General features: G+C 39.9%; 1 protein-coding gene across 3 annotated transcripts; it reads left to right on the forward strand.

Moving 5' to 3' along the window:
• Nucleotides 1-241: 241 nt before the first annotated feature.
• On the forward strand, nucleotides 242-10070 carry zbtb41 (zinc finger and BTB domain containing 41). 3 transcript variants are annotated; one of them, XM_011486406.3, is made up of 11 exons: nucleotides 242-428; nucleotides 789-1998; nucleotides 3059-3266; nucleotides 4258-4327; nucleotides 4964-5111; nucleotides 6725-6854; nucleotides 6945-7040; nucleotides 7123-7229; nucleotides 7790-7895; nucleotides 7981-8069; nucleotides 8972-10070. In XM_011486406.3, exons 2-11 carry the CDS (start codon nucleotides 864-866, stop codon nucleotides 9589-9591), a joined length of 2709 nt encoding a protein of 902 aa, XP_011484708.1. In that variant the 5' UTR covers nucleotides 242-428; nucleotides 789-863; the 3' UTR covers nucleotides 9592-10070. The 3 variants fall into 3 exon arrangements, with proteins under 3 accessions (XP_011484708.1, XP_004079013.1, XP_020566531.1); XM_004078965.4 differs by having other exon boundaries at nucleotides 242-374; XM_020710872.2 differs by having other exon boundaries at nucleotides 246-315.
• The last annotated feature ends 4510 nt before the right edge of the window (nucleotides 10071-14580 follow it).

A 14580-nucleotide genomic window follows, 5' to 3' on the forward strand; every position in this document is an offset into this window, starting at 1 on the left:
TTGTTGCATTTTGAAGTTATACTCCATCACCGTGGTTTATTTGTTGTGTATTATTGTACATATTTCAAGAACAACCAATTAAAATATGCAAAACCTATTATTCTATCTGATAATGAATAATCTAGTGTTCAATCAATTATTCTTTCTTAAGATATTGTTGTTGTTTTTTTTCTCTGATTTTAGCTTTAGGCCAATGAGCAGGAGCGTTGTAGGAACTCGGGAGCCAATCACCGGGGAGCTTATTTCTGTGTCCAGCCTGTCCGGTGGGGCGTTGCAGATATTCAGGAAATTGTTTTTCCTCCTTTTGTTTCGTCGGTATGTTTTGATAACGTTGGAAAAAAAATAACTATGTGATGGCCTCACGTGCGTTTTGGGTAAGAACATGCCCGTCACGTGACGATAACGGGTTGTTAAATGGTGGTGGAATGGTAAGAGGTCGTTTGTCAACACTCTCCTCGGTGGGGGGGCTCGCCCGTCAGACGTTAGGGGTCCTTAAGGTGGGGTGCAAATTTGGAGCTTTTAACAGATGGGCTGATTAGGAAACGGTCTGCTTTGTTTAATGTTGTTAAGCTCTTTTTCTTTTTATTTAGAAAAATTGAAAACGGTTTTTAATGCACGACCGTCATCTAGTCTCTTTGTGTTTCGGTTGGAAAAAAAACTTAAAATAAAATCTCCTTGTTGTGCTAATATCCAAAATGTGCTACATTTTAAATAGATTTGTGTTTGGAGTCTTTGAAATTAACCAGTTGACAAAATTGTCAATAAAGTTTTTTATCTCTGCTTTTTAGGGTTAATTTATTGCTGCATTTCAAATGCTCAAGTTATGAAAAAGCCATCGCCCCGTCCCAACCAAGTGTGGCAGGATGAGCAGCATTAACCTCCCAGTGGACCCATCCTCTGACGGGACAAACGCCCACACTTCATACCCGTTACCGCCACAAGACAGACACCTCGCCATGCCCCATCACAGCCACAGCCTCCTGAAGTTTTTGAACGAGGACCGGACCCGGCAGAAGTTCTGCGATGTCTCCGTGGTGGTGGGTGGGAAGGTTTACAGCGCCCACAAGGTGGTGTTGGCTCATGGCAGCAGCTACTTCCACGCAGAACTGTCAAAGAGCTCTGCTGCGACGGCTCAGGTGACTTTGGACCACGTGGAGGATTCAGTTTTCCAGCTTCTGCTGGGGTTCCTGTACACTGCGGAGTGTGTTGTGGCTGAAGCAGATCTGCCTGCCCTCACTGAGGCAGCCCGGTTTCTGAACATGATGGATGTACTGAGGCTGGTCTGTGAAGAAAGAGGGACCAACTCTGTCGGAGTGATTCATACTCAAGCTGAGATGATGGAGATCTCTGGGAAGGCAGTTATTTCCAGTGACTCCACAGGAACTGACACCAACGTTCAGTGCCCACCTGAAGAAAAAAATGCTTTTTTCAACCAACAGTTTCACACTGACACCTCCTTGGAGAGCAGTTTGGCTCCTTGTGCAATTGTGGCCCCAGCTGAGGATGCACAAAAAGCAGAAGAGAAAGGGGTGACCACTCGAAGATCAGCTCGAAGGAGAAGAGCACCCACCAAATATAAAAGAGACAACATAAAGTCCTCCATCACAACGTCTGAAGAAAAAGAAAAAAGTGCAACACCAAGGCGGGAAGATGAAGAACGAGTAGAAGAAGACCTGGTGTTGGAGAGCTCGACGCTGCTGCTGGTTGGGAATGAGAGCTCCGAACAAACCCGGGGGAGCGACGAAATCCACGAGGATGGAGAAGATGACATGCAGAGGGAGATGAACTCTGGAAATGTTGCTCAGAAGAGCATTGATGAGGTAAATGACGCAAACAGAAGCCTCCAGGCTGTGGAGGAGCCAGGAGGGCTCGTGTCTGCAGCGGGAAGCTCTAACCGCACATCGGCATATCCTGAGGGGCTTGATCCAGTCATCATCCAGACCTCCAACAAGAAGACGCTCAAGTGCCCCAAATGTGACAAGACGTTTGACCGCGCAGGTGGGGACCAGCCACGCTTCAGGTTGATTAAAAAAAAAAAAAAAAAGAGGAGCCAAATGAGTTTACCCCCATGAGGCCCCACACTCCACCACTTTTTTTGTCACCTCTGTTATTGAATTTACAGTGCAGGATTTTCTGCAAGTGAATTGTGTTTCAAGTTTGATATAGAAATTCATCTACTGATGGCTTGCTATAATCTCTCTCCAGTGTTTGGGGTGTCTTCAAACCATTGACTGTATTATGAGAACTGGACATAGTGGCCCCTTACCCCCCCCCTTGTGCTCCTAACAGGAAGTACCCACTGACTCCAAGACGCCAAATCCGGTAGACTTCTATTGAGAAATAAACACCTATTACTCAGTCATTCTATGGGTCAGAATAACCATTCTTGCTTGGGAAGCCCTTATTTTTTGTGACATTATTTCAGTAGTGCAAGTTAGTCGAGTCATAAAATGTCCAATCACATGCCTGGATGAAAGTATGTGGTCTCACATCAAATGTTTGAAACGTTTGATTGACAGAGCCCGCTTTCAAATGGAAGGGGGTGTGGCCTTTTAACAAGCTCACTCTTGAATGGTGAGCCAAGGTTGACAAGGCAACGTTGACCCAAACCGACTGGGAGCAGTCACTGCTTACTTGTGTCGTCTGGCTCCGACATGGCGGCGTACGTATCACGAAAAGAATGGCGACTGAGTTGACTTCTTTTCGTTGGATTCGGAAGTAAGACGTTTTCTGTGTGCGAGTTCACACTCGCCCTGTCCAGTTGTCATAAACAGTCAATGGTTCAAACAATAGACGCAAGAGGTTCCTACCTGGTTTCAAACGGGGAAAATATAAGCCATGGTAGTCACATGACCACAAAGTTTGTCATTACTGAACTTGTCCTTATAGAGCATTATACCTAGTTGCTAACTACAAATATTATGTATTTTTCCAAGATACGTTCTTTAGAGCATGATGCTCAAAGACACGTTTTGTTTTTTTCAAGAGAAAAGGTTGTTTCACTGAAAGAAAACAATAAGTTCCTTTTTTTCTTTAAAGTTCTATTTTTTTCTTGAAGGTAAATATGAGAGTCACACCAGAGTGCACACAGGGGAGAAGCCATTCCAGTGTGACATCTGCCTCCAGTGCTACTCCACCAAATCCAACCTGAACGTCCATAAGAAGAAGCACACCAGTGATGCTTCCTTCCCAAAGAAGGAGCACAAGTGTCCCTTCTGCAACAAACTCCACGCCAGCAAGAAAACGCTGGCAAAGCACGTCCGGAGGTGAGTCGATTCTTATCACGTCACGCGTCAAAGGGGGGATTTGGACTTTTGCAGCGTGATCAGGAGCATCGTAAACTTCCAAGCCATCCTATTCTAAATTTAGAACAACAATTATATGTGAAGCCTATTTGTAGATTTTGTTTAATGTCCATCACTTCCTGCTGCTGTTTGGTATGGCTAATCCAATTAGAGCCATATAGCAGTTTGTAGGAAAATCTATCAGGCAGTCAATAATTACTTTTAATTATTTGTTATTGGGCATAAACTACATCAATAAATGTCAAAGTGGTAAACCTGATGCCCTCTTTTGTACTATAGGAAACATCTGCCAACAGACTTAATTGATTATATATCCTGTAAAAGCAAATGTATTGTTATCTCTACTTGCAAGAATGTAATTTGAATAGCATCCATTTGGCCCCACCTGGATAATTTATGTGTTTTATTATTTACAGACACACTTAGATTTATCTTTGGATCCATTGTGAAATTGTTCCTAGAGGTATTTCCATTATGATGATGCTGTTTTTAGGCCAAATCCAAAAACCTGTGTTGTTGTCTGGGACATAGTTTCTGCAAAGCGGCAGGACTTGATTAGAAATTTGCCTCTGAGTTGTGGACGGTGCTGTACCTGTGTGCTGTACATCACAAATAGCAAAGAAAGACTCAGAAATGCATTTTTGAGCTTAGTTTTCTTAATATATGTCTTCCATCATAAGAAAAAAGCCACAAGAACCTGTTAAAAACACGGTTGTCATCAGAATAGGTGTTTAAGAGGACATGGCCTGATGCGGGGTGAATCCTGCTCAGAAATCCATTCATCAGAGGTCTTTGATGATGTTCTAGTCTCTGGCCTCATGGTGGCGCCGGAGTGTCACCACCTTTCAAGCCAAAGTCTTTTGGATAAAAGAAAACAGCAGACACAGTTTTGCTAAATTTGAAGGCATTAGCTGAGCAGATCTAGTGTTTTTGTCCTCCTCCTTCTATCCAGGTTTCATCCGGACTGCACTCAAGAGTTTTTGAACAAGAGGAAGAGGAAAAGTGCAAGCTGGGAATGTTCTGTAAGGACTTGTTTCAGTTTAAAAATCCCTTGTAATGCTCATTGTGCTATTTTTTTTCTATTTATGCACATTGCATTTACTGAATATACTTCTATAAGTCAAATTTTAAAGAGATCGTACGCAGTGAGAGAATAGAAACCATGTTGGGACTATCAGTGACTGTTTTTACATTCAAAATAAATTAAAAAAGATATTTAGCAAAATTTAGTTTCCCAAATAACATTTGAAAGTGTGTTGTATTAGCAGAAATCAGAATTTCTGTTGTTGGCATCATGAGGTCATCGTGCAGAACTTTGGTTTATCAACATCAAGTCAAGTAAAGTAATTTGACGACAAAACTTCAGATTTCACCACTGCTGTGGTCATTGTGTTTTCACATAGTAGCTCGCACTTGATCGGCAACTTCCAAAAACACAAAGTTGTGCTCCTTCCTGCCTGAATTCTTGAAACACCTTCGGCCGTCTTCTTTTCCAGTAAACATGATTCAAACGTTCAGTTTTTTGTGACGTTTTCATGAAGGATCCACTCTGCCCTGGGAAATGTTGCCAAAATTGGTTCTAAAGTTAGTCCTTTACACTGAATTTAATCAAAGCAATATCTGATGTCTGCAAATGTCCCGCTGTCTGTCTGACACAGGTCTGCTCAAAGACCTTCAGCCGGAAGCCTCATCTGCAGGAGCACATGATCCTGCACACCCAGGACCGGCCCTTTAAATGCTCCTTCTGTGATGAATACTTCAAGTCCAGGTTTGCAAGGCTGAAGCACCAGGAAAAGTTTCACTTAGGTGAGAAATATCACCCCAGCAGTGATGGTTATAGATCTTTGCAGACATAAAGCCTCGACTGTTGTTGTCCCACCACAGCCTTTCAATTCAGTTGAGCTTGATATTCTGTAGCTTTTTTTTTTATTGTTTATGCCATTCTAATGTAGATTTGCTGCACTGCTTTAGTTCACAAGTTCTTTATTTATACCGTAATTTCCGGACTATAAGCCGCTACTTTTTTCCTGCGCTTACAGCCTTGCGGCTTATTCAGTGACGCGGCTAATTTATGGAGTTAATTAGCGGCCGCCATGTATGTACTTTCGGACTCAGTGAATGGTTTGAATTCTCTATCTAACACCAAGCACAAGGCATTTATTTTTCAACACACCTCTAAGCAGCCAAACAGCATGGACTTGACTTCAGGTCTTAGACACTTCAGTCATGGTTCAACAAAACGAAACACGCATGCCCGGCCGCATCCCAGAATCCTTTGGTGCCATTAGACCCAACGTGCACGTGATCGCCGCTACAATATGATGAAGCTTTCAAGTTAAAAGCAATCGTTAAAAGCAGCGTAAAAAAATCCACCATCACCAACGGGTTTGGAAAAGCCGGTAAGCTGCGTGACGGAGAGAACAGCGCATGCTCAGGAGTGAATTTACCTCTGAGTCATAGTGACTCTGCTGGCTGCACGTAAATATGTGGGAATAACATCAGCCTTTATTTTGTCGGGACACGACTGGAAACACAAATCGACGTGATCGTTTTTACGGTTTCTAAGGACTGAGCGGAATTTTGCTTTGAAAAGCTCACAGCCTCCGTGTGAGCTGGAGACATGTATTCCTGCTGCTCGTTCACATAGAGCTGTGGGGCGGAGGCGAGCGCAGAGGCGTCTGCGGAGCAACAGTGTTTGTTGTGGAAGGAAACTTCTGACGCACGCGCCGCACTGAGGCGCGCGCTTTTCAGTCGCCGCTGCTTTATTTTACTGGTGTGTTTTTTAACCAGCCCTGTTACTCCCATAACCCTGCCGCGACACAAGCGGAAGGATAGCTGTTCCCGTTCACCCCTCCATGCACTGCTGATACTTGCTCATTCTTAAACACGTACAACAGTTTGGCGAGCCGGGCGTTGGCCCCGCCTTTAGCCCCTAAGACTCATGGGAAATGGGGAATCGCGGATGTAAATTTCCTCATCATAACTGAGGGATGTAATGTTGATTATATGGTTACTGTTTGTAATTTTATGTATGATACCTAGATTGTCAAAAAGTAAAAAAAACTAAAAAAATAAAATGAAATAAAAAAACCATAACTGAGGAACTTGTGAACAGAATAGAGGTCCATGCTTTGGCAGATGTAGGTGTACTCAAATACATGAGCCAGAGGCAAAGCTGGCTCCACCCACGGTGTGCCAACGAATTACACTTACTCTAGGAATCAGTTCATGATCTGTCAGGATGACAATGTCGTCTAATGCCTGCGGCTTGTACTCTGACGCGGTTTGTGTATGTATAAAAGTAGTTAATCACGTGAAAATGGGTGGGTGCGGCTTGTAATTGGGTGCGCTTTATAGTCCGGAATTTACGGTAAGTATTTAAATGCAGTAATTAAAGAAAGTTTTTGTGCCACTCCCAGGTCCGTTTCCATGTGAGATCTGTGGGCGCCAGTTTAACGATTCAGGAAACAAAAAGAGGCACATCGAGTGCACACATGGAGGGACACGAAAATGGACCTGCTTTATTTGTGGGAAATCAGTAAGAGAAAGGTATTTTTTTTAATTCCATCTGTCTCTCTGAATGGAAGCAGATGTTTTAAAAGCTTTTTTGAGACAAATGCTTGTATTCTTTACTTGCAGGACGACCTTACGGGAACACCTGAGGATCCACACAGGAGAAAAACCTCACTTCTGTAGTATTTGTGGTCAAAGTTTTCGTCACAGCAGCTCGTACAGGTATTAAGCTCATTAGGCAGTTGGAACGCTTTTTCCATAATAGAGGCACGGATGGAAGTTCATGTCTTTTGCATTTGGCCAGGCTGCATCTGAGAGTGCACCGTGACGACAAGCGCTACGAGTGCAACGAGTGTGGAAAGACGTTCATACGTCACGACCATTTAACAAAACATCAAAAAATTCACTCTGGTAAGCAGCAGACTATGTGTTAAGGGTCCATAAACACAAAAGGAGAGTAGACGCACCTCTTGTGTGTTCTAAAACCATCTTTTTACAAAGGTTCAGCAAAGATCGACCTACTTTTAGATGTGACTGGAAACATGTTTCAGTATTTACATGCAAAAAGGAATAATATCAGAAGCAAATGAGCCAAAACAACTTATATTTGATCTTTATATTTCTCTTTAATGGCAGAATTATGTTTAATTTGACACTATTTAAGGCATTTGTGGCCCTGCGACAGACTGGCGACCTGTCCAGGGTGTCCCCTGCCTTCGCCCACAAGTGGCTGGGATAGGCTCCAGCAGCCCCGTGACCCCGAAAGGGACAAAACAGATTAGAAGATGAATGAAATAATTAAGAATGAATTAATGAATTAAAAATTGGTGATTTGAATTTTAACTGTCTAGAAAAATATTAAAAGAAACCTGACTTGAACTGACTTCTAGTAGCACTGCTTTGCATATGCTCCACTTCAGTGAAGAAATAACTGCTCTATATTGCTTCAATGGTATTCATGTTCTGTATAGGGGAGAAAACACACCAATGTGAAGAATGCGGGAAATGTTTCCGGCGTCACGATCATCTGACGGTTCACTACAAAAGTGTTCATTTGGGAGAAAAGGTTTGGCAAAAGTATGTCGCACAGGCTCTTGTGTTTGGTGGTATTTTATGACATATTGTAGCTGTAATATGTAAAACACCGTCCTTTTGAATTCAGGTATAAAACTGCAGTGCACCAGTGCGAGGTCTGTAAGAAAGAATTTAAAGGAAAGTCCAGTCTAGAGATGCACTTCAGAACCCATTCTGGTAAGAAAACAGCATTACATTAAAACTACCTTTTTCTTTTTTAATAATCTTTAAATTGTAAGCAGTGAGCTGGTAAAAGTTAATGGGAAGACGATAGCTGGGAGTTGTAGTGGGAAAGCTAGAAGCTGAGAAGTAAATCCAGAAAAAATCTGCTAAAAAATCTGAATTAGTCTATTAATCTCTGTTTTTTTTTTCATATTTTGATTTATTTTGCTTTCCTAGCACAATAATGTGTCATTCTTCTCAAAAAACGGCAGCAAAAATATCCAATAATGCCTTGAATGATTATTCCTTAGAAAAAAAATTTCATATGAAATAATAAACTCATAAAATGGTCATTTAACCCTTGTGCTATCCTATGGGGTCCAGATGACCCCACCCTTACATTGACGTGTTCTCCCTACCATGACAAAGGTGGATAAAGGTAGAAAGATTTCATGTAATCCATGGACACCAGTGAAGATCACAAATCATTGAAGAAAAAAGGTTCAGAGCACTGTCTAGTGGGTCTAGATGACCCAACTCCCAATATTAAAGTGCCTAGGACAGCTCAAGGGTTAATTTAAATGTAAATCAAGGAAGACTTGTCATCAGGTTGACTGTATGTCAGACAGCAGCACCCTTTGAGCAGATCTTACTGTAAATGGGATAAAATAATTATTGTTTGGATTTTAGCTCAAATGATTTAACCAAATTTGATGAAATCCGATAAGAATTAAAATATATATATTTTTAATCAATAATTGGTAAGCTTTAACTGGATGTTTAAAATGCCTTGGAAATAAGAAAAGAAAAGTCCTTTGGATGATGTCATTGTTCTGTTCACTTCTTCCAGATGAAATACTGTAAGTTTCCTGGATACATGAAGAAAGAGTTTTCAAAGCAGAAATGTTGTGTTTTAGGTGAGAAACCCCACAGATGTCCAGAATGTCATCAGACATTTCGCATCAAGAAGACGCTGACGAAGCACATGGTGATTCACTCAGACGCCCGGCCCTTTAACTGCCCCCACTGTAGCGCCACCTTCAAGAGAAAAGACAAACTCAAGTACCACGTCGACCACGTACACATCGCCCGCTTTACGGAGCAGCCGGTCGGCATGGACAAACCCGCCTCCGCTCCTTTCCAGGAACCCTCTAAGGGTTACGAAAGTGAACCAAAGGCGTCTCTTCAGAGCACCCCTTCAAATGTCTGCATACCCGTCACTTTAGTCCCCGTGTCCGTGGCAGGGGCGGCGCAGGGAGACGCGCACGCTCACAGGGCCTCAGCTCTCTCCTCCTCGTCGTACAGTGTGGTCAGCATCCCGGCTCAGGCACAGCAGCAAAACTCTGGCTACCAAGCCACCACAGACCTGGCCTTTTTGGAGAAGTACACCCTCACCCCTCAGCCCGCCAACATTGTTCACCCGGTTAGGCCCGAGCAGATTTTGGACCCTCGAGAGCAGTCGTACTTGGGCACACTGCTGGGACTGGATTCAGCTTCCTTGGTACAAAACATTTCTAGCTCGGATCATGCCCACTGACACGCCCCCCCCATCCCTACCCCGAACCTAAAACCTAAAAAACTGTGAAGCTGAACACAGAAAGCTTTTCAGTCCTACGCAAAAACGGCAAAATCTGGAACTGAATTACAAATGCTGAGCTTCAAAGTATTTATTTTGAAGGACCTCCTTTTTTTTAAAAGCATCTTATTGTTATCTAATATGTTGTTTTTAAGCATCAACTTAAGTATGAGCCAAATTTACAATCATAATCTTAAAACTATCTGATGAAGTAAATGGAGCTGCTGTCTAAAATCAGATGAAATAACTTTAGTTTTAGTACACAAATACACAAAGGAGGAGGATCTGTTCTGTAAAATATTTAATTAATAAAAACATTTTAAATTAATCTATTTTTTTCTTTAAATTTGAAGTTTTTAAAAAGTAAAAGACAAATGATTTGATGCCATCTGTATGAGCCTTTATTTGCTTGATATGCTGGTGCAGCTAACAAAAAAAAACTAGAATATTAAGGAAAAAGTTCAATTATTTTCTACATCATTTCAAAAAACAAAATTCTTATGAAATTATTACACATGCATTAAAATATAAACTATATTTAAACATTTTCCTTGTGATTTTGATGATTAATAGTTGAGGACAACCTGAAATGTATTTGAATATTTTGAAAAAACCTTGAAGTTGGAACCTGATGGTGTCAGGCTCTAACTTTTTATTTTTTTACTCTACAGTTGCTTGCTGGCACTTTCAAATGTTCTCCCTGGCCTGCTTTGTAGAAGTGTTTCTAAAAGAAAGGGGGGGGGGTGAATCAGCTTTTCACTGATTCACAAAGGTGGTTTGTACACAAGATCTCTTCCTTACACAACCCTGTGTTTCATCTGGGGTGGGTACCGTTACTGGGGGACCAAGACTTGCCCTCCTCCCATTGTAGTAGACTCAATAAAACCTTGTTGAAAACAATACATTCATACAACCACCATGAAAGTTTGAGGATGCTTGGCCCATATGTATAATACTAATAAATCCCAAACCGATAAGCATTGTGCCATTTGAAAATACAGCTCAGAGTACCTTAAACACACAGCTATTGAGAAGAACTTCATGCAGATGGCAAAGAAAGTATCTGATAAGGGAAGAAACGATAGGCAGATAAATGACGAGCATAAGTCTGTCAATTTAGATACTGGAGCTCAGGCTAATCAAATAGAGATTTCAAGAAGACAAAACAGACAAAATCTACATCCAACTACTGTGATTATAAAATGAGAGCTGCAATCAAATCAAATCAAACCATTTTGATTTGATTTGGACATTACATCTAACTACTGTGATTATAAAAGCACATTCTAGAGCTGCAATCAAATCAAACAATTGATTTGATTTGAAAATTACATCTAACCACTGTGATTACAAAAGCACATTCTACAGCTGCAACACAAAGGAAAATTATTTTTTTAAAGTGACCTACTGACCTTTATTGTGATTCCCAAAGTAGTCCAACCTGCTTTTGCTTAAACTGCTTGTGAGAAACTAAACCCGATTTAAAAAAATGCTCGTCGTCGACAGAAGGGCGCACAGAGTACCACGTCATCCACAAGTGGGACAACATTTTACAAGCTGTCTTGCCTTTCACCCATTAAAGCTGGACAAGTGTGTCACCCGTCGTTCATTCATTAAATGCTTTGACGAAAACCATAGAAAATAGTGCTGGTAAGTTTGGGAGTAATCATAGTTGTCGATGAAACTGCAGAGTGGTTAAGTTTACAGGTTGAAGTGAGAAAGGAAGTCATTAACACCGTCTGCAGTCCAATGTGAAGTACTTCAATTCCCCATAAGAGAAGAAATATTGTCAAAGTGTAATGGTTATTTTGAACAGTCCATTTAGTTGTTTGAAATTCCTCAAGCTACTTTTAAGCATCACGTCTGAACCTGAGGTGTACCACAATGCATTTCCCATCATCTATGAACATTGAGAACAGGGGTCTGCAACCTGATGCTCTAGAGGCTTTGACCCCTCCAGTGTTGCTCTCTGGTTAAGGAAAAAGAATATGTGGTTAACTTTAAAAAGCAACGCACTTTTGGACTACATATCACTCCACCGGGCTCATCACTACAATACCGATGATCAATTATAATTACTCTTAATCATAAATAGACATATTAGCTCTTACAGTACATGACACACTAAAACCGTTAACTATTAAGTTTGTCAAAAGGAGTTTAATTAATTGCTTGAAAAGGAGTGGGAGGAAATTAACCATGTTATGGTTTACTTAACGTTTTACATTTATTTTACCTGAAATATCAGCATTATTATCATTATATAACTATATTTATCATTATCAGATTTTGTCATTACATTTGGTATATCATTATCATAATTAGTTTAATCCATCCTAAAGACTGGATTTGATCAAAAGAAAAATCAGCAGATGACTGGACCTGACCAGTTGTTTTTACTTGTAGTTCTATGTTTTGGCCAGTAGAGGTCAGGGCAGCACCACAGAGAAACACCAACAAGCCTGGTTCTCAGAAAAAGCTGAAAGTTACCATCTGCTCATGTTGGCTGTTTCCCTGTCACACAAAAAGGAACTTTTTTTGTGTGTGTCTTTTCTGAAACTGCGTTCCAGATTAGATTTTCCCTAGGTTCCCTATGGTCGGTTCGACCAGTGATTTTCAAGACTGATGTATTTCATTGTAACATCAATCAGCTTCAGCTTATCTGATTTTCATCATATTTGCCCTTCTGCTCTCAGTTTGTGGGTGTGCTCTCCCGACTGCAACACACCTATCTAGAGCATATTTATTGCGATCATATGCTAGTTGTACCGCGTGATGAATGGGTTGCGTATGGGTAACTGGCCTGAGAATTGCCATGGGTGCGTTATTAACGACCAGGAGAAGGAGATGGTGTGTGTCTCATTGCGTTCAACCCTACACTCACGTGTGTGTGTGTGAGAGTGTGTGTGGCATTTGCAAGGTCGCAGCATCTACGAGCGGAAATAGACAAATGGAAATATTGCCGTTTTATCTGAAACCAATAAGCAGAAGGAAGTGTGGTGTGCACAAAATGGCAACATTACTGTGGCAATTTGTCAAACGGAGTGTATAGAGAGAGGTGGGAGACAGAAAGGGAGATTAATCTGCGTTTGGTGGTCTGCAAAACCAGAGGAGACAATTCGGTTGTTTTAATAAAAAAAAAAAAAAAGAGAGAAACGTGGAGTATATTTGGTCTCACGTTAGTACTGTGATGTGCCAACAACTGTACAAAGAGATATCCTGATGCAAATCTCACTATTTCATCATTGCACATGAGTGTGTCCTGTAGCATCAAATGTTATCTGTTAATGCTACTATGTCAGTTCAAAAGGACACCTGTGTGTGTTTTGCATTTGCCTTGAGTGACTACAGGAACATCGCTCTAATGCCACAGATCATCACTTATGGACTTAGGAATAAATGATGCTTTGTTGTGTTTGTGGGGGGGAGTCTAGCAGACAGTGTTTGATAGTTAGTGAAGGTGACTTAAGGTCACAAATCTGTAGACCAATATGGAGGCTGAGCTCAAATTTCTCCAGATGGAAACTAAGAACGTGTGAATTGTAAAAAAACAACTTGAAGGAATTTTCTCGGCATTGAGGAATTTTTTTTTTGGTTTAGCTAAAGCTCAAATTACGCAACAAATTCTTATTTCCAGTTCCTTTCATTTACGGTCAAACGATGACAACCACAAACAGTTTTAAGTAGGACAGAGCTTCATCCAACTGGTGCGTAAAAGCCGGCGAGAGTTTCTCATGAATTAACAAGCACTGATAAACCACTGACCTAAAAACACTGAGCAGGAAAACTTACATAAAGTAAAAAACATGAACTACTTCTTGAAAAGTGAAACTTTAACAAAGAAACTATATATATATATATATATATATATATATATATATATATATATATATATATATATATATATATATATATATATATATATATATATATATATATATCTCAGCATAAATTCACCATTGGATGTGAATGTTGTTCTTTTTCGATACAAGAAAACAGTTTTAAGTCTGAAAAGAGCTGCATGTTTCATTTTTGCCAGATTTCTGGACTGATTCCCTTTCAGATTCACAACATCACCAAAACTCAAACGTTTTTTCAGTTTCTATTCCAAAACAAAGTTTGAAAAAAAAAAAAGTTGTTGCTTTAAATCAAACGATGTAAATCAACAATATAAACAACATCAATAAAATCATTAAAACTTACTCAAAAAACAAACTTCAATGTCATTATTTGACCCAAAAATATTCCTTTTAAATCTTGCTTAATTTTAAAAATGATTTGTCATGCCCTATATTAACCTGATCAAAGCGCAGATTAGATCTTTAGGTTAAATATATGTATTTAAAATGGTCTAACAGTCTGGAAAGATGGATTTAGCTTCTGAACTCACCGTATGTTTGTCATTACTGTAAAAATGACACCGACCCCCCCATTAGTACAGTTTTCATTAAGAATTTAACATAAAGGTTTCAAAAGGTTTTTAGATTTGATTTTATATTTAACAAAAATAACAAGAGTAATGATGACTCATAATTGGGATAACTCTTGAAATAAATATTTTGAGGCAACTGTTTCTTAGACGTTTTTATATGAATTTATAAATGTATACATATAAATATATATATATGTATACATTCATTTTCTTTCTACATGTTTGATCTTTTGTCATAAAACCAAAACAAATATTTGATCTCAATTTTTGCTATTTCTGCATTATAAAATGGTCAAATTTACTACTTAGTATTTATAAAAAAAATACTAAAAAGATGGATATCAAGCATTGCCATAGAAAAAAGTTTAATTTATTAGAACAAATTGTAAAGTAGTAAAGTTCAGTGTCAATGCTTATGTTGATGTTTTTTTTTTAAGTTTGTTTGTTTAACATAACCGAAATAAATATCTCTAAAAAAAACAATGTTCCAAAAGGCCCCAGACATTTAAGGGTTTGGT

The sequence above is a fragment of the Oryzias latipes genome, chromosome 17, assembly GCF_002234675.1.
Source record: "Oryzias latipes chromosome 17, ASM223467v1".
In the NCBI taxonomy this organism is placed as follows: Eukaryota; Metazoa; Chordata; class Actinopteri; order Beloniformes; family Adrianichthyidae; genus Oryzias; species Oryzias latipes.